Source organism: Phacochoerus africanus, chromosome 7 (assembly GCF_016906955.1).
Source record: "Phacochoerus africanus isolate WHEZ1 chromosome 7, ROS_Pafr_v1, whole genome shotgun sequence".
Taxonomy (NCBI): Eukaryota; Metazoa; Chordata; class Mammalia; order Artiodactyla; family Suidae; genus Phacochoerus; species Phacochoerus africanus.
In genome coordinates this window covers 19118934-19136999 of record NC_062550.1, presented here as the reverse complement: position 1 = coordinate 19136999, position 18066 = coordinate 19118934, and the positions used below count along the sequence as shown (strand labels likewise).

The 18066-nt window shown below is 46.4% G+C and overlaps 1 protein-coding gene across 3 annotated transcripts in view; it reads left to right on the top strand.

The window, feature by feature from the left end:
- BIN2 (bridging integrator 2) overlaps nucleotides 1-18066 on the top strand; it is a 39485-nt gene that overhangs the window by 7912 nt on the left and 13507 nt on the right. For all 3 annotated transcript variants that reach the window (XM_047786648.1, XM_047786649.1, XM_047786650.1), the window contains exons 2-5: nucleotides 1855-1935; nucleotides 15608-15662; nucleotides 15960-16054; nucleotides 16826-16921. In XM_047786648.1, the coding sequence (XP_047642604.1) occupies nucleotides 1855-1935; nucleotides 15608-15662; nucleotides 15960-16054; nucleotides 16826-16921 (327 nt within the window). The remainder of the gene's footprint in view (nucleotides 1-1854; nucleotides 1936-15607; nucleotides 15663-15959; nucleotides 16055-16825; nucleotides 16922-18066) is intronic.

Genomic DNA, 18066 nt, shown 5'->3' with positions numbered 1-18066 from the left:
AGGCAAGAGCCCAGTCCTCAAGGAGCACACAGTTGAGGAGCCATAGATACATGCAAATAATAAGACAGCAATGGAAGTGTATTCAAGGGTGGACGTTCTGTGTGTCTAGAAGGGAGGGCTGTGGCTTGATCAGTGGGACGAAGTAGATGCGGTTAAGTGTCACAGAGGATCTACAGCACATGAATTCGGTTGTTTCAGATAGTTGCCTGACCCATACGGTCAGGAAGAATATTCCAGAGAGAGGGACCAGCGTCTGCAAGAGGCAACAGTGTGGCTTCTTAGAAAACCAAAAAAGTGTTAGAGAGGGAGACCTTGGGAGGGAGGCATCATGAGAGGTAGGCTTAATGAAGGGTCAGGTCACTGAGACCCATACAGAGCTAGCGAGTGAACGCTTACTGTAGATACACACGTAATGGGCATTTGATAAAAATTTGTTGAGCAGGTGAGCAGAGAATGCTTCGAAGCAGCAGCACGACGGGCCCGTCGGAGCAGGCAGGAGGGAAGGCGCGAGGGCCCAGACGCAAGCTGTGCCAGTGAGACTGGGAGGCACGGCGTGGTTTCCAGAGGTGGCCGTGGTGCGGGGCTGGAGGAAGGAAGGAATGGGGGAGCAGTGGAGGGCAGCTCCTGGTTCGGACTTGGGCCTGGGCTATGGTGGTGCCTCCACCTTACACACAGGAGAGTCGGGGCTTTCTCACTTGTCTGTAAGTGAGTGTCCCTTGTAAGAACAGGAACTGCGTCTTTCTCATTCCCATGCCCTTTGCACCAGCCCTGAGGCCAGTGTGATGGCCGGCTCTCAGGGTCAGGGGACAGGAGATACACGCAGACAGCATTTGTTTCTAGCTGAGTTTCAAATGCATTCTCTCAGGGCTTCTCAACGTTTTCCAGAAGGCCCTTCAGAAGAAAAGAGTCTCCTGCCCGCCTCTCTAGCCTCATCTATCAAGAAAATCTGCTGCTCTGGCTGGAAGAGGGTCTCTCATGTAGAAAATGCCTTTAAGACTCATGTTTTATCTTTAAAAGCCATACACATTTTACATTCTTCTAATTAATCCTTGACTTGTCTGTTGGGTCTTTGTCTTTTTAGGGCCGTACCTGGGGCACATGGAAGCGCCCGGGCTAGGGGTCACGTTGGAGGTAGAGCTGCCGGCCTCCACCACAGCCACAGGAAGGCCAGCTCTGAGCTGCGTCTGCAACCTATCACAGCAGCACTGGATCCCTAACCCACTGAGCAGGGCCAGGGATTGAACCCGAGTCTTCGTGGATACTAGTCGGGTTCATTACCGATGAGTCACAACAGGAACTCCTAATCCTTGTTTTAATATGACACTTCCTCCTCCGCCCTGCCCCAAGCAAACCACAATTGCTATTGTAAATAACCATTTCATTCCAGTAACATATTCATTATTTATTCTGGGTTTCCCTTTTTTTTTTTTTTTTAATGCCCTGCAGCATATGGGGTTCCTAGACCAGGGATCAGGTCCCAGCTGCAGGTACCATCTATACCACAGCTGTGGCAACACAGGATCCTTAACCCACTGTGCCAGGCCAGGGATCGAACCAGCAACGCAGCACTACAGAGACACTGCTGATCCTGTTGCGCCGTAGCAGGAACTCCTGTTCCGGGCTTGATATCTACCCCCTAGCACATGGCTGCATACTCCCAGGACCACCCCAATTTGAGAAGAACCCGTGCTTGATTTTTCAGGAACACCCTGTGTTTCTAATTCTGTTGGGCTGATGTGAGCACATCCCTTCAGATGCATCTGAGACCCAGAGAAGTCAGGGCCGTGTGAGACCAACAGATAAGAGAGACTTGACTGTAACCTCCTCGTGGACCTCTCTGATTTATATCCGCAGGTACTGCAGAAGTTGGGAAAAACTGTGGAAACCAAAGATGAACGATTTGAACAAAGTGCCAACAACTTCTTTCATCAACAGGTAATCTGGAGGGTGGGCAAAGGGAAGCTTGGAGGAAAAAGACATGAGAGCCGAGTGGCAGGACAGCAGGTTCTGCAAAGTAGCAAGCATCCCAACTAGCCTGTCCTCCCCCAGGCGAGAAGGCCACAGGGCGACCTTCTGCTTAGCTTTCCCTCGGGAACCAGAGAAAATTACCTCTTCTGTTCCTGCAGACACCTTGGGTTTGGAAGAATAGAAGAGTGTTCTTTTCCCTTAGTGGTTCCCTCAAGGTACAGTGACATCACCAGGTCCTTAGCATCAAAGCAAGTCAAACAAGTCCCTTAGTTTCCGGCTTATTCTCTCCCACCCTAGGGTCTTCTCATCTCAGTGGTGCCATGTTTTGTTGCCTCTTTGTCCACTACCTCTACCTCACCAAAGCCTTTTTTATTTTTATTTTTCAAACAAAGCCTTTTATTATTATTATTATTATTATTTTGCTTTTTAGGGCTGCACCTGTAGCATATGGAGGTTCCCAGGCGAGGGGTCGAATGGGAGCTACAGCTGCTGGCCTACACCACAGCCACAGCAACACGGGATCTGAGCTGCATCTGCGACCTACGCCACAGCTCATGGCAACACCAGATCCTTAACCCACTGAGAGAGGCCAGGGATCGAACCCGCAACTTCATGGTTCTTAGTCGGATTCGTTTCCACTGCACCACGATGGAACTCCAACCAAAGCCTTTTATTTGAAAATAGCACTTCCATCTTTTACCTGTCATTCTCACCAACAAATCTCCTGATCTCACTGTTCCTTCTATCTTCACTGGATGTTAGGGGTAATTTTATATAAAAGACTTACATTAAGGGGTGGATAGGAGTTCCTGCTGTGGCACAGTGGGTTAATGATCTGGCTTGTCACTGCAGAGGCTCCAGTTCAATCCCTGGCCTGGCACAGTGGGTTAAGGATCCGGCATTGCTGCCACTGCAGTGTAGGTCACAGCTCTGGCTCAGATTCGATCCCTGGCTCAGGAACTTCCATATGCTGCTGGGGCAGCTGAAAAAGAGAAGATAAGGGAAGAGAAGGGAGAAAGAAAGAGAGAAAGAAAGAAGTAGGTAATAGGAGTTCCCTGCTGGCTCGGCGAGTTAAGGATCTGGCATTGTCACTGCTGCGGCATGAGTTATTGCTGTGGTCTGGCTTCGATTCTGGCCTGGGAACTTCTGCATGCCATGGGTGCAGCCAAAAACGAAAAGAAGTGGGTACAGAGAGTTCCCTGGTGGCCTCCTGGTTGGGACACTGCGCTTTCACCACACGGTTCAATCCCTGGTCTGGGAACTGAGATTCCCACATCAGGTGCTGCGAACCATGGCCAAAAAACAAAAAAAGAAAGAAGTGGGGTCACTGCAGCCAACTCTGAAAATTCTGTAGTGCGTGTATGACTGGAACAAGACAAATGGAATTCATATATAGGAACAGTTTTTTAAAAAAGCAGTGGGTAGTGCTTGGTGACCCCCAGAAAGGAAGAGGCGACCGGCCAGTCAGCAGGCCTGAGGAGCCGTGTTTCCACAGCCACCAACATGACACCCTCTCTGGACCCAGCAAGGACGTCCCAGGTGGCTGCCATGGGCTCCAGAGCCATGAGGATCCACAGCAAAGGACACTTCCAGGGTGGAATCCAAGTCAAAATGAAAAAACAAAACAGGAGTTCCCGTCGTGGCGCAGTGGTTAACAAATCCGACCAGGAACCATGAGGTTGTGGGTTTGATCCCTGAACTTGCTCAGTGGGTTAAGGATCCTGCGTTGCCGTGAGCTGTGGTGTAGGTTGCAGGCGCAGCTCCGATCCCGCATTGCTGTGGCTCTGGCGTAGGCTGGAGACTACAGCTCCGATGAGACCCCTAGCCTGGGAACCTCCATATGCCGCGGGAGCGGCCCAAGAAATGGCAAAAAGACAAAAAAAAAAAACAAAACCAAATCATTGAACTCTTTGAAAACATAACAAACTAGAAAAATCCAAACATAAGCCACTTTGGGGAAAAGTATTTTATGAAGAATAACCTTCTGTCACCATTTTCATCTGAAAAACTGCAAAAGGACAGTGAGGATCTCAGAGGGCAAACTGAAGGATTGCTCAGAAAAGATACCAGTTATCTTATTTCAGATAAAAAGGAGGCTAGGAGTTCCTGTTGTGGCTCAATGGTAACGAATGTAACCAGAATCCATGTGGATGCAGGTTCAATCCCTGGCCCCACTCAGTGGGTTAAGGATCTGGCGTTGCCATGAGCGGCAGTGTAGGTTGCACACATGGCTTGGATCTGGCGTTGCCGTGGCTGTGGCATAGGCCATCAGCTGCAGCTCCAGTTTGCCCCCCCAGCCTGGGAACGTCCATATGCCACAGGTGTGGCCCCTAAAAAAATAAAAAAATAAAGGAAGCTGTGGAGTTCCCATCATGGCATAGTGGAAATGAATCTAATATCCATGAGGATGCAGGTTCAATCCCTGGCCTCGCTCAGTGGGTTAAGGATCTGGTGTTGCCAAGAGCTGTGGTGTAGGTTGCAGATGCAGCTCGGATCTGGCATTGCTGTGGCTGTGGCGTAGGCCGGCAGCTACAGCTCCAACTCAACCCCTAGTCTGGGAACTTCCATATACCTTGGGTGCAGCCCTAAAAAAAAAAAGAAAGAAAGAAAAAAGACACTAAATACATACATAAATAAAGGCGGCTAAATTAGAGTTCCCTTGTGGTGCAGTGGTTTAAGGATCCGGTGTCGTCATTGCAGTGGCTTGGGTTGCTGCTGTGATGTGGGTTTGATCCAGATCATGATCAGTAGATCTGAGCATAGGAAAATCATTAGAAAGCTAGTAACAACCACGATTTGAAATAGTATATTATCAAATGCCTTATTATGAGTAAAAATTCTTCATATTGATGACATTAGATGCTACATTGAACAAAAGGAAATAGAATTGTATTTACTCAAGAAATCAGGCACCTCTGTAAGTGGTCTGGGGGAAAGAGTAGGTATTGGCACACAGAAAGCAAGACAAGGTAGCCTCAAAAAGCCTTTCGTGGAGTTCCCTTGTGGCTCAGTGGGTTAAGGGTCTGGCGCTGTCACTGCTGTAGTGTTTGATCCCTAGCCCAGGAACTTCTGCATGCCACAGCAGGTACAGCACCCCCACCAAAAAAAAAAAAAAAAAAAGAAAGAAAGAAAAGCTTTTTGTAAAGGTCAAAGATAATGAGCCACATCTTCTATGTGATCAACACAGAAACTTCGCTCAGAGAAATCACTGTCAAGTTGTTGACGATACCGTATTTAAGTTAGTTTTTGACTTTGAATGTAAAAAAAAGCTAGGGGAGTTCCCGTCGTGGCGCAGTGGTTAACGAATCCGACTAGGAACCATGAGGTTGTGGGTTCGGTCCCTGCCCTTGCTCAGTGGGTTAATGATCCGGTGTTGCCGAGAGCTGTGGTGTAGGTTGCAGACGCGGCTTAGATCACACGTTGCTGTGGCTCTGGCGTAGGCCGGTGGCTGCAGCTCCGATTTGACCCCTAGCCTGGGAACCTCCATATGCCGCGGCATCGGCCCAAGAAATAGCAACAACAACAACAACAACAAAAAGACAAAAAAAAAAAAAAAAAGCTAGAATTGCAACATACGTGTCAGTAAGACTTCAGGGAAGATAAGGGACAGGTGACTGAGCAGCATTTCCTATATAAAGAAACCCAGAAACCTGACCAAAACTGTTTATTTCAGAACATATTTGTCTACCCATCAGATGAATTGAGAGGCTTGACGAGAAAACATTCGATAAATGTTCCATGTCCAAGCTAGCCGAAAATGACGTATAACAAAATTTTGCACATCTCCCTCCGCATAAAAATGAACAGAAATGCATTCTTGATGTTTCTGTCTTTTTTTTTTGCCTTTTCTGGGGCCGCTCCCGAGGCATATGGAGGTTCCCAGGCTAGGGTTCCAATTGGAGCTGTAGCCACTGGCCTACGCCAGAGCCACAGCAACATGGGATCCAAGCCGTGTCTGCGACCTACACCACAGCTCACGGCAATGCCAGATCCTTAAGCCACGCAAGGCCAGGGATCGAACCCGCAACCTCATGGTTCCTAGTCAGATTCATTAACCACTGCGCCATGACGGGAACTCCCATTCTTGATGTTTCTAAACATAAATTAATTATAAATGAAAATAGTTTAGAAGAACTCAGGGTAGATCACTATCCATGTAGACCACAGACATGTATACAAGTTTCTTTCTCCCTTTTTTTTTTTTTTTGCTTTTTAGGGCCACACCCATGGCATATGGAAGTTCCCAGACTAGGGGTCGAACTGGAGCTACAGCTGCCAGCCTGCACCACAGCTGCAGTAACATGGGATCCGAGCTGCATCTGCGACCCACACCACAGCTCACAGCAACGATGGATCTTTAACCCACTGAGCGAGGCCAGGAATCGAACCTGCAACCTCATGGGTACTAGTCAGGTTCCTTACCGATGAGCCATGACAGGAACTCCTTAAAAGTTTCTAATTTCAGTACGGATAAGTGTACATCTCAACCAAAACAGAAGTCAGATACTACGCACTTTCCAGCAAAGGATCTGGAGGACCTGAAAAGACCTTCATTCCATATTTGCTCATGATTCTGGTCTGTCAGCCACCACCAGTTCACAGGAACACCTAACATCTCAGGCACAGACTCCATCCTGATGTCATCCTAGGAGCCCAGTGGATGTGACGTCAAGAGTATAGCAGAGTTCCCGTTGTGGCTCAGCGAAAACAAATCTGACTGGTATCCACGAGGATGCAGGTTCGATGTCTGGCCTCACTCAGTGGGTTAAGGATTCCGCGTTGCTCTGGCGTAGGCCAGCGACTATAGGTCTGATTCGACCCCTAGTCTGGGAGCCTCCATATGCCGCAAGTACGGCCCTAAAAAGACCAAAAAAAAAAAAAAAAAGTTTACCTTCTGGTAAAATATTATCAGGAAGAGATTTTTAAAAATCTGCAACCACATGTGAAGCTTGATTAGAAAAGAACTGAACTTCTTACTCAACAAAAAGAAAACAATTTCTAGCTCACGGGTCTAATCTCTCTGCTGAACTTATTTCAGACTAGTGAAAAGAAGTCAGAATTTTTAGGTTTCACAAGCCACAATGAAAACAGTGGTATGTGTGATGTTTCAGATATTTGGGAAGAGGAAAATCCAAATAATCTATTGTCAGTGTTTTTCTCTTCCCTTTCAACTTCCGTATTTACTCGCTATTTTATTGGCCGTTTACACAGCATGTGGAAGTTCCCGGGCCAGGGATCAAGCCCAAGCCACAGAAGCAACGCAAGCCACTGCAGTGACAATGCCAGAACCTTAACCCACTGTGCCACAAGAGAACTCCTTTATTGACTTTTAGACTTAAAAAAAAAAAAAAAACTTTCAGAATTGATGAAGATTGTATTGAAATTATTATAAATATATATAAAAATTCTTAGGACTTTTGGTAGTTCCTGTCATGGCGCAGCAGAAATGAATCCAACTAGGAACCATGAGGTGGCCGGTTTGATCCCTGGCCTCACTCAGTGGGTTAAGGATCCGGCGTTGCTGTGGCTGTGGTGTAGTCCAGCAGCTGTAGCTTCAATTAGACCCCTAGCCTGGGAACCTCCATATGCCTCACGTGCAGCCCTAAGGGAAGATAAATAAATACAAATTCTTAGGATTTATTTTGCCAACTTTGTTTACAGAACCAAATGTAAATATTAGCAATAAAGGTGATGTTTGCATTTTTCTGCAGAATTGAATACGTATAATAGAAAAATTGTAGTAAAAACTTGTGACCCATTTAAAAATGAGAGGAAAGAAGTGGATAATAGAGGTTTAAGCTTCTATGGGATATTTGACTTTCCATCTCCATGTGCCAGGTATCACACTTGTTTAATTCTTTTTTGTGTTTGTTTTTTAGGGCCACACCTGAGGCATATGGAAATTCCTAGGCTAGGGGTCTAATCAGAGCTATAGCCGCCAGCCTGCCCCACAGCCACACCAACACCAGATCCGAGCCGTGCCTGTGACTTACACTGTAGCTCACAGACATGCTGCATCCTTAACCCACTGAGCAGGGCCAGGGATCGAACTCGCATCCTCATGGGTACTAGGCAGGTTCGTTACTGCTGAGCCACAATGGGAACGCCACACTTATTTAATTCTTACATCAGTCCCAGAGATTGTGGTCCCCTCTTTGTCATAGAAAGGAATTTTTAACTTAAATGAAGATCCAGTTGCAGTGTAGTTCTGACGCTAAATACCAGAGTGAGTTCACATTTCGCAGGTTGAGGGCACAGTCCCCCACCATGCGACCTCACTTCAGATACCAGCTGCAAAGCTCCAGAGTTCCCAGGCCACCCGGCTACAAATTTGGGGTTTCCTCCTGTTTCCTCAGCTTCCGTAATTCACTGGAATGACTCACAGAACTCAGGAAAATGCTCTACTTCCAATTATAGTTTTATTATAAACAGTACAAATCAGGACCAGCCAAATGAAGAGACACATAAGGGGAGCTCTGGGAAGGTCCCAAACGTGAAGCTTCTGTGTTCTCAAGACATGTCACCTTCCCAGCCCACGGATGTAGGATCACCAACCAGGACGCGCCCCTAAACTTCAGGTGTCTCGAGTTTTTACTGCGATCTCATTACAGAGTGAATCATAGGCCACGTGATTGAACTTAATCTCTAACCTCCCTCCTCTCCCTTCCCCCGGAGGTCATGCTGACTCTTCAAGCCCCAGCCTTCTAATCAGCCGGTTCATCTTTCCCGCCTGACCAGCTGCCATCCTGACTCATTTGTTTAGCATAAACTCAGGTCTGATCCTGAAAGGCCCACCATGAATAACAAAGATACCCTTATCACTCAGAAAATCCCAAGCATTGAGAAGTTACCTCTCAGGAGCCAAAGACAAAAAAAAAAAAGAGTTACCATCATGGCACAGTGGAAATGAACCTGACTAGGAACCCTCAGGTTGCGGGTTCAATCCCTGACCTCGCTCAGCGGGTTAAGGCTCCATCATTGCTGTGAGCTGTGGTGTAGGTCACAGACATGGCTCGGATCCCACATGGCTGTGGCATCGGTCGGCGGCTACAGCTCTGATTGGACCCCTAGCCTGGGGGATTTTCATATATCACAGGTGCAGCCCTAAAAAGACAAAAAGACCAAAAAAAAAATTAGCAATAATTTCTTAATATCATTAATTATCCAATGTTCACATTCCTGTTTTTGTTTTTTTTTTTTTTAGTTTTTTGTGGGTTTGTTTTTTTTTTTACAATTTGTTGATGTTTAATCTCTTAATCGTAGGTTTCTAATCCCTATTTTGGTTGTTTATTTGTTGATGATACAAGCTTCCTACATTCTCTAAATATTCCTGATTGAATCGCCATGGTGGTGTTTAGCATGTTTTTCCTCTGTCTCTTTATTTTCTGTAAATTAATAGATGTAGAGGCTTGATGATATTCAGATTTTTGTTTTTATTTGTTTTGGAGGCAAGTATGCTTGTTATTATAGGTGTTATAGTCTTCCATCTGGAGGCATGTAATATCTGGTTGTCTCCTTTTTTGTGTGATATTAACAGCCATAGGTGATCATTACCGAGAAAGTCTGTGTTTTACATTAAGCTTTCTAGGTAATTATGATGTAGCAGCTGGTCTGAGAACAGTCTTTGGCAACCACTGATCTAGGCTAACTCCATCGAGGGGAAATAGAATCTGATTGCAAGGGAAGTAATTTAATCTAGGTAACAGCCTAAGAGTTGCAGAACGAGAATTCACACTTAAACGCTATGCTTTTTTCCTTCTACCTCACCTGGAGGCCTCCCTGGGCCTCTTCCCAACTCTTTACTGCTCTTCCAACTCCAGCATGAAAAGGACAGGATTCCGTAAATGGATGCCCACTTTGAAAGGTTTGCGACTCTTGGTCCATTCTGTCCCCAGGTCCTTTCTGTCCCTTTCTGCCTTACGGGATGGATCTACGATGCAGATGTGTGGGTGGAAAGGGTAGGAGATGAAGGAAGTACCATCCAGAAGAATAAGAGGATCAGATGGGACAGCCCGCTCAGAATTCTTCCCTGCCGTGAGCCCTGAATGTCACTTGAGGGGAAAATGCCTTTGAGAAATGAAGTGATGTTAGATTAGGAATAAAGATAAAACTTTTCTCCTGAGAGAATAATACACCTATAGTCACTGGTGTCTGAACATGCTTGGCAAGTATATTTAACAAACATTTCATATGAACCTGCTGTGAGCCGGGCACTGTGCTCAATGCTGAGATTTCAACACGGATAAGACAACACACCCGTTCTCAAGGCTCAGCGTTTCAGGAGAAAGACGTGACAGTACAGTCAGGTGTGAGGCTGGACCTGGGGTGGCTGCGATGAATGGGAGCAAAAAGGACAAGGGCGAGGAGATTGAATGAGAAATATTCTAGAAGTTGGATCAGTTGGTCGACGGGAACTCCTAAACTTTTTATTAATTAAAAAAAAATCACTCCCAAACTTCCCAGCCTGATTTCAAGGCCTTGACACTTGCCTCAGTTCCTAGTCCGGTTCCCGTCAGTAATTTTTTTGTCTTTTTAGACATGTGGTAGTTCCCAGGCTAAGGGTCAAATCAGAGCTGTAGCTGCCAGCCGAGGTCACAGCCACAGCAGCGCTGGATCTGAGCACAGGTCCGCAGCCTACACCCCAGCTCAGGGCAATGCCAGATCCTTAACCCACTGAGAGAGGCCAAGAATCAAACCCACGTCCTCATGGACACTAGTCGGGTTCATTACTGCTGAGCCACAATGAAAACTCAGTAATTTTTTCTTTGAGGCCTCTGCTTGCTTCCCCCTTTCCCTCTCTTCAAAACATATTGCATAGGAAGAATTATTTTCCTCAAGCAGCACTTCAATCCCTTGTTTCTGGTAGTGCTTCCAATTCATTGCCCTTAAAATTACATCGAAGAATCCAGCTCCATCCTTCTCTTCTGGCCCTCCAGTAGATAAGAAGTTAGAGCACTTGCTCAGGGTTGGTCCTGCTCGTTACTTGACTTGCTGAGTGCCTGGATTTCTCTGAGTCTGTTTTCCCCCAGCCGTGCTGGAAGCTCAGGCCAGAGTCCTTCCTCTCCATCGTCAGGAGCCCGGTCTCTCAGAACACAGCTCTGTGCACCTGGCTGCGCAGGAGGAGCTTTCAGACGGAGAGTCCTTAACTGAGAGCTGAGACTGCTTGTCCAGAGATGGGAAGGACTAACTCAAACTCTTTATGGTGCTGTCAAGACATTGGCGAGGATCCAGAGAGCCCAAGAGATAAAATCATAGCGTTTAGGGCTAGAATTAACATGTAGAGCTGGCCTTGCCTTGCTATTTATAGATGAGGAAACTGAAGCCAGAGAAGTGGAGTAAGTCGCTCCTTGGTGGTAGAAACGAGCTTTTGACTCCCAGACAAGTGGGAGGCAAAGACTGTGAAAGTCACATCTGTCAGGAGAGAAAAAAGATGCTGGGATTATTCAGCCTGGAGACATTTCAGGTCATAGAAGTATAATGACACAAGTGCTGTCCCACCTTTCCTCCCTCCCCCAACCACACACACACACACACACACTCATACACTTCATCTCAAAGGAAAGAGCAAGAGCGTAAAGGGAGAACTTTGACCAAGAGGCTTGATTCTAAAATGCAGAAACGGGAGTTCCTGTTGCGGCTCAGCAGTAACAAACCTGACAAGTATCCATGAGGTTGCAGGTTTGATCTCAGACCTCACTCAGTGGGTTAAGGATCCAGTGTTGCCATGAGCTACAGTGTAGGTCACAGACACAGCTCGGATCTGGTGTTGCTGTGGCTGTGGCATAGGCTGGCAGCTGCAGCTCCGGTTTATCTCCTGGCCTGGAAACTTCCATATGCCTTGGGTGTGGCCCTACAAAGACTAAATAAATAAATAAATAAATAAATAAAATGCAGAAATGGAGTTAGGCTTTTGTGAGGTTCAGTGAAAGGCAGAAGCCTTCAGGACTGTGGTATAAATTGTACTCCTATTTTTGAACAGTGTACACATGACCTGCACCATCATCTATGGCAGCCTTGGTTACTGATTTGATTTTTCAGGCCATGTAATATCCAGTGGGGTAAAAAGTGAAGAATTTCATTTGTAGAAATTATGCAAGGTAGTGTCACAGCTTTTGTTTCTCATATTAAGTATTTTGGAGACCATGGAGCTCCCATCCTGGCTCAGCTGTAAGGAACTTGACTAGGAACCATGAGGACACAGGTTCGATCCCTGGCCTTGCTCAGTGGGTTAAGGATCCGGCGCTGCCGTGAGCTGTGGTGTAGGTTGCAGACGTGGCATGGATCCCACGTTGCTGTGGCTCTGGTGTAGGCCGGTGGCTATAGCTCCGATGAGACCCCTAGCCTGGGAACCTCCATATGCCACAGGAGCGGCCCAAGAAATGGCAAAAAGACAAAAAAAAAAATTGAAATCTTTGTTAACTTTTTAAATCTTCAAAATTCTTTAAAACCTTGGTTATCACCTTTTCAAAACTCTCAGATTGATAGCCGCCTGCCATACCCAGGTTTAAAAGGTATTATATATGCATTTACCGTCTTAAGACTTTAGACTTTTTTCTGTTTGAATTCTGTTCTGAATGTAAAACCGAGGAGGAAGTGAAACATCTTTTTGGATAAATGCTGAGTGCTTCTGAATGTTGTTAACTGATTGAATCTGTCTCTTTCAAGCTAATGAAAGCGCTTTCTCAAGGTCACCAGTGATCTTCATTTCCCAAGCTCAGTGACTTTTACTGATTTTTCATGCATGCTAACCCTCTGTAACACCCGACCCTTCTCTGGTCATCAGAGGAAGCTCTCTTGGTCCTCATTTGCTGTGACACTACACCATCCCAGTTCTCCCACCTCTCTGACAGCGCCTTCGAGTCCCTCAAGACTATCAGTGTCTTCATGTCCCCTGAGCCCTGGCATTCAGCCCCTTGAAAAGGATTTTAAATTTGAAGTGTGGTCAGGAGTTTGGACTGGCTTAGAGGTAAGCTCTAGAGGCAAGAAGATGGATGAAATAATTAGTCCATAGTATCCCCTGAGGAGGTGGATTCTATCCCTGGCCCCGCTCAGTGAGTTAAGGATCCGGCGTTGCTGTGAACTGTGGTGTAGGTCGAAGATGTGGCTCAGATCTGGCGTTGCTGTGGCTCTGGCCACAGGCAGGCGGCTGCAGCTCCCATTTGACCCCTAGCCTGGGAATTTCCACAAGCCGTGGATGCGGCCCTAAAAAGAAAGGAAGGGAGGGAGGAAGGGAGGATTAGTCTAGTTTCCTTTGTATATTTTTGTTTATTTGACCAAGTAGACCTAGATTTTCTGGTGCTAAAATTAAGTAATAATGATTATCCCCTCAAAGATTTCAACAGATACAACAAAATTGAAAGGTTAAGTTATTAGAATTTTTTGAATTTTCAGCTTTTCTCTCGTAAATTGTTGTATGCTTTTGTTACGCTCAGTAGCCTATCTGTAGTGAACATAAGCAAATAAAACAGATGAACAAGCTCACACTTTTTTTAGGGTGTACTGCAAAATGCATCTCAGCTCAAAGCTGCTGAACTGGTAGGAGGATCACTGTTCTGGTCCACAGACCTGGCCCCTGTAGGCAATCTTGACATGGGCTGCACCTTTCCATCCAGTCCCCGCCTCCAGAAGTCAGGCTCCAAAAGGAAAAAAAAAGAAAAAAGAAAACAAACAAACAAAAAAACCCAAAAAATAAAAAAAAAAGAAAAAAAAATTTTAAAAAAAGTCAGGCTCCAAAATGTCAATGGCCTTGCCTCAAAATTCTTTCCCAACTAACTCAGAAACTAGAGTTCACACAGAGGAAAGAGACCCGAATGGGAACAGGCTTTAGACAATACTATGAGGAACCACTGAGGAAGCCCGTGAAAAAGAGGGCATGATGCAGGGCATGTGAAAGAAGTCTTCAAACCTCCATGCAAGAGAATTAGTCTGCTTTGCATACAGAAGGGCAACCTAAGGCCAGTGGGCAGTTATAATAGAGCTATTAATTAATTATTATTATTATTATTTTTTTTTTTTAGGGCCGCACCTGCAGCCTATGGAGGTTCCCAGCCTAAGGGTAGAATGGGAGCTGTAGCCACTGGCCTACGCCACAGCCACAGCACCTCGGGATCTGAGACAAGTCTGCAACTTACACCACAGCCCATGGCAATGCCAGATCCCTGACCCACTGAGTGAGGCCAGGGATCAAACCTGCATCCTCATGGATACTAGTCGGATTCGTTTCCACTGCGCCACAATGGGAACTCCTCTAATAGAGTTATTTAAAAATGAAGTGCAGGAGGAGTTCCCATCATGGCGCAGTGGAAACAAATTCGACTAGGAACCATGAGGTTGTGGGTTCGATCCCCGTCCTTGCTCAGTGGCTGAAGGATCTGGTGTTGCCATGAGCTGTGGTGTAGGTCGCAGACACAGCTCGGTTCTGGCGTTGCTGTGGCTGTGGTGTAGGCTGGCAGCTACAACTCTGATTAGACCCCTAGCCTGGGAACCTCCATGTGCCGCGGGTTCGGCCCTAAAAAGACAAAAATAAATAAATAAAAATGAAGTGCAGGCTCAGCAAAGAGGTCAGGAGATTCTGGTTGCTGGAGGCAGTCGAGAAGCAGAGGCTAAATGAACATAATGAGCACATGTCAGAGTGATGTGACAATGGTTGTTCATCTACTGGGTTGAGATTTGAACTTCCAAATCTAAATGATACCTTCAGGAGTTCCCGTCGTGGCGCAGCAGAAACGAATCCAACTAGGAACCATGAGGTCACAGGTTCCATCCCTGGCCTTGCTTAGTGGGTTAAGGATCCGGCGTTGCCATAAGCTGTAGGTATAGGTCACAGACATGGCTCGGATCCCACATTGCTGTGGCTGTGGTGTAGCCTGGCAGCTGTAGCTCCAATTCGACCCCTAGCCTGGACCCTCCATATGCCAGGGCAGGGGGGGGGGCTAAAAAAAGGCAAAAAATACATACATACATACACACATAATACCTTCCTCTCCTTCCTCCTTTCCTTTTTTTAGAGGGAGGAAACATAATCTGTGTTTGCAAGTCTTAGCCTAAAAAAAAAAAAAATAATTCAGGTACAGTAGTGAAGCTAGAATCAGGTAGACAGGTAAAATTATAGATGAGGGTGTTGGGATTGGAACCGGAGGGGAGTCAGTGACAAGCGTCCTTGGAGGAGATGTGCAGAGCAGGTGACCAATGGGAGAGGAAAGGCCAAGTGAGACGAGAGAGGTGGACATCAGGGGAGGAGAGGAATGGGCTGGCAAGGGTGCAGGAAGGGCAGAGGGCCTGGTGTCGGCAGCAAATGGGCTCCCAGAGAGGAAGCTGTAAGTCAGAGGATCACATCGACAGTGTCACGTGGGACACTTAAACTTCAACGAAGGACCTTAGATATAGGATCTTGTTCACTGGAGCAGAGAACAAGCAAGGAAAGAAGACAAGCCAGTGCAATGGGAGCAGTTTCCCAAATTGGCCCGCACAGCAACAGCCTCCAACCTCTTGGTAAAGCGAGTCGAGGCTTAGAACATTCACACAGGTTTGAAGAAATTCCAGGATTGATTTCTGCTTGTAACCTATTTTTTCCCCTTTGACCCCTGGAGCATCTTTCCAAGGGTGTTGCTTCAGTCATCCATGCCCTTCTCCCTTGCAGGCGGAAGGTCACAAGCTATACAAAGACCTGAAGAACTTCCTCAGTGCAGTCAAAGGTGGGTGTCAGAGGGAGCCCAGGAGGTCCAGAGGGCATTCGTGCAGCTCAGAGGGCTGGGGGATGGGAGAAAGAGCCACGCTCAGGCCTTTCATCTTCTCATCCCTCGCCTGTGCCTGACTCCTGGAACTCGGTGGGCCCAGAAAGCATAACTTATTCTATCCCAGCCTTGCCTGACGTCCCTCACTGATAACCCAGACCTTCTGAGGATGACCTTCTGGGTCATCCCCATCCATGTGCCTGTGACTCAACGTTACGCCAAAATGCCATATGGTAGGACTGAGTCCTCTCCTTTCAGTGATGCATGAAAGTTCAAAGAGAGTGTCCGAAACCCTGCAGGAAATCTACAGCAGCGAGTGGGACGGTCATGAGGATCTGAAGGCCATCGTAGGGGTAAGAGTATTCTGGATTCACACCTCCCCGGCACTCACCCCTGCCCTCATCTCAGCCTCACCCCAGCTTCTCTGTCCAAACAGAGGAGCCAGGTCAAACTGCTCCTTAGTATCACCTCGGTCGCAGGTGGTAGGAAGGAGCTGTAACTAGAAGCTCCTAGTTTTCCCTAATCTGTTTTGGACCTGCTTCCTCTCCTTAAAACTCTAGGAGGAGTTCCCGTTGTGGCTCAGTAGGTTAAGAACCCAACATGGTGTCTGCGAGGATGCAAGTTCAATCCTTGGCCTCGCTCAGTGGGTTAAGGATCCAGCATTGCCATAAGCTGCAGCATAGGTTGCAGGTGCGGCTTGAATCCGGTGTTGCTGTGTCTGTGGCATGGGCCTCAGCTGCAGCTCCAATCCGACTCCTAGCCTGGGAACTTCCATATGCCACAGGCGTGGCCATCCAAAAACTTTTTTAATTAAAAAAATAGGTAAAACCTTAGGAAGTTTCACCTGCACAAAACCCAGTTAATTGTTTTTGAAAACTAACTTCACTACCCTTCAAGCGCTAGAGTCCAAGACTCCGACCTGTTCTTAATCCCTTGAATGTATGTCCAGTCTCTTATAGGGCAGTTCCTTGGGGAAGGGCTATTTCTTCCTCTCCCTCTTCCCTAGAATCCAAAATGATATTCTAAATACAGTGATCCAAAAAAGAACTTTGTGACAGCAAGAATCTGGGTGTTTCTCTGGTACGCGGTTGCTGGAACGACCTCACCATTCCTCTGCTCCACAGAATAACGATCTCCTTTGGGAAGACTATGAAGAGAAGCTAGCTGACCAGGCCTTGAGGACCATGGAAAACTATGTAGCCCAGTTCAGCGAGGTTAAGGTAATCCATTTACAGAATAAAGGAGGGGTTATGGGTGCCCCATGTAAGTTAAAAGCATATTGGGTTAAAATGTAAGTAGAGTGAGAGCCCATGATTCGGAATAAAGTTTGGGCAGGTCAGGAAAAAGACGAAGAGTTGAGGGTCAAAAAAAAAAAAAAGCTGAGGGTTAGATAAGTAGTTAGGGTGGAGGGTTAAAGGTGATATGAAAGTTACGTTTAGGAGTTCCCATCGTGGCTCAGTGGTTAATGCACCCGACTAGTATCATGAGGACACGGGTTCGATCCATGGCCTCCCTCAGTGGGTTAGGATCTGGCGTTGCCATGAGCTGTGGTGTAGGTCGCAGATGCAGCTCAGATCCCAAGTTGTTGCTGTAGTGTAGGCTGGCAGCTACAGCTCCCATTCGACCCCTAGCCTGGGAACCTCCATATGCCACAGGTATGGCCATTAAAAAAAAAAGAAAGAAAAGAAAAATTAAAATGCTCCAGAAAGCAGAATTAGAATTCATTAATTCATTCAACTCATATTTATTAAACATCTACTCTGCGAGTTCCCAGGTGGCCTAGCAGTTAAGGATCCAGCATTGTCACTGCTGTGGCACAGGTTTGATCCCTGGCCCAAGGACTTTTGCATGCCGTGGACATGGCCCAAAAAATCATAAAATCTATTTGTTATATTCAGAATTAATTTTTTTAAAAATCTACTCTGTTGGGCACTGTGCTAGTTTTAGATTAATATAGGAAGAAATGAAAGGACACCTCACTTAAACTTCTCATGGTTAAAGCTTTCCAAAAAAGAAATGAAATATACTGTGAGAAATGAGTTGTCTATTCTCTGTTCAAACATTAGTCAAACTACTTCTGAAGCTCCCTGGTGGCTCAGTGGGTTAAGGATCTCATGTGGTCACTGCTTCGGCATGGTTCATCCCTGATCCTAGGAAATTCTGCGGCTGCGGGTGTGGCCAAAAAAAAAAAAAAAAAAAGTCAAACTGCTTCTTATCTTGGCAGAGAAGCTTCATGTACTGAATAGGAAGTTGGATCAGATAATCACTAAGATCCTTTCAAATTCTGTGATTGAGGGAGTTCCCCTTGTGGCTCAGTGGGTTAAAGACCTGATGTTGTCTCTCTAAGGATGTGGGTTCAATCCCT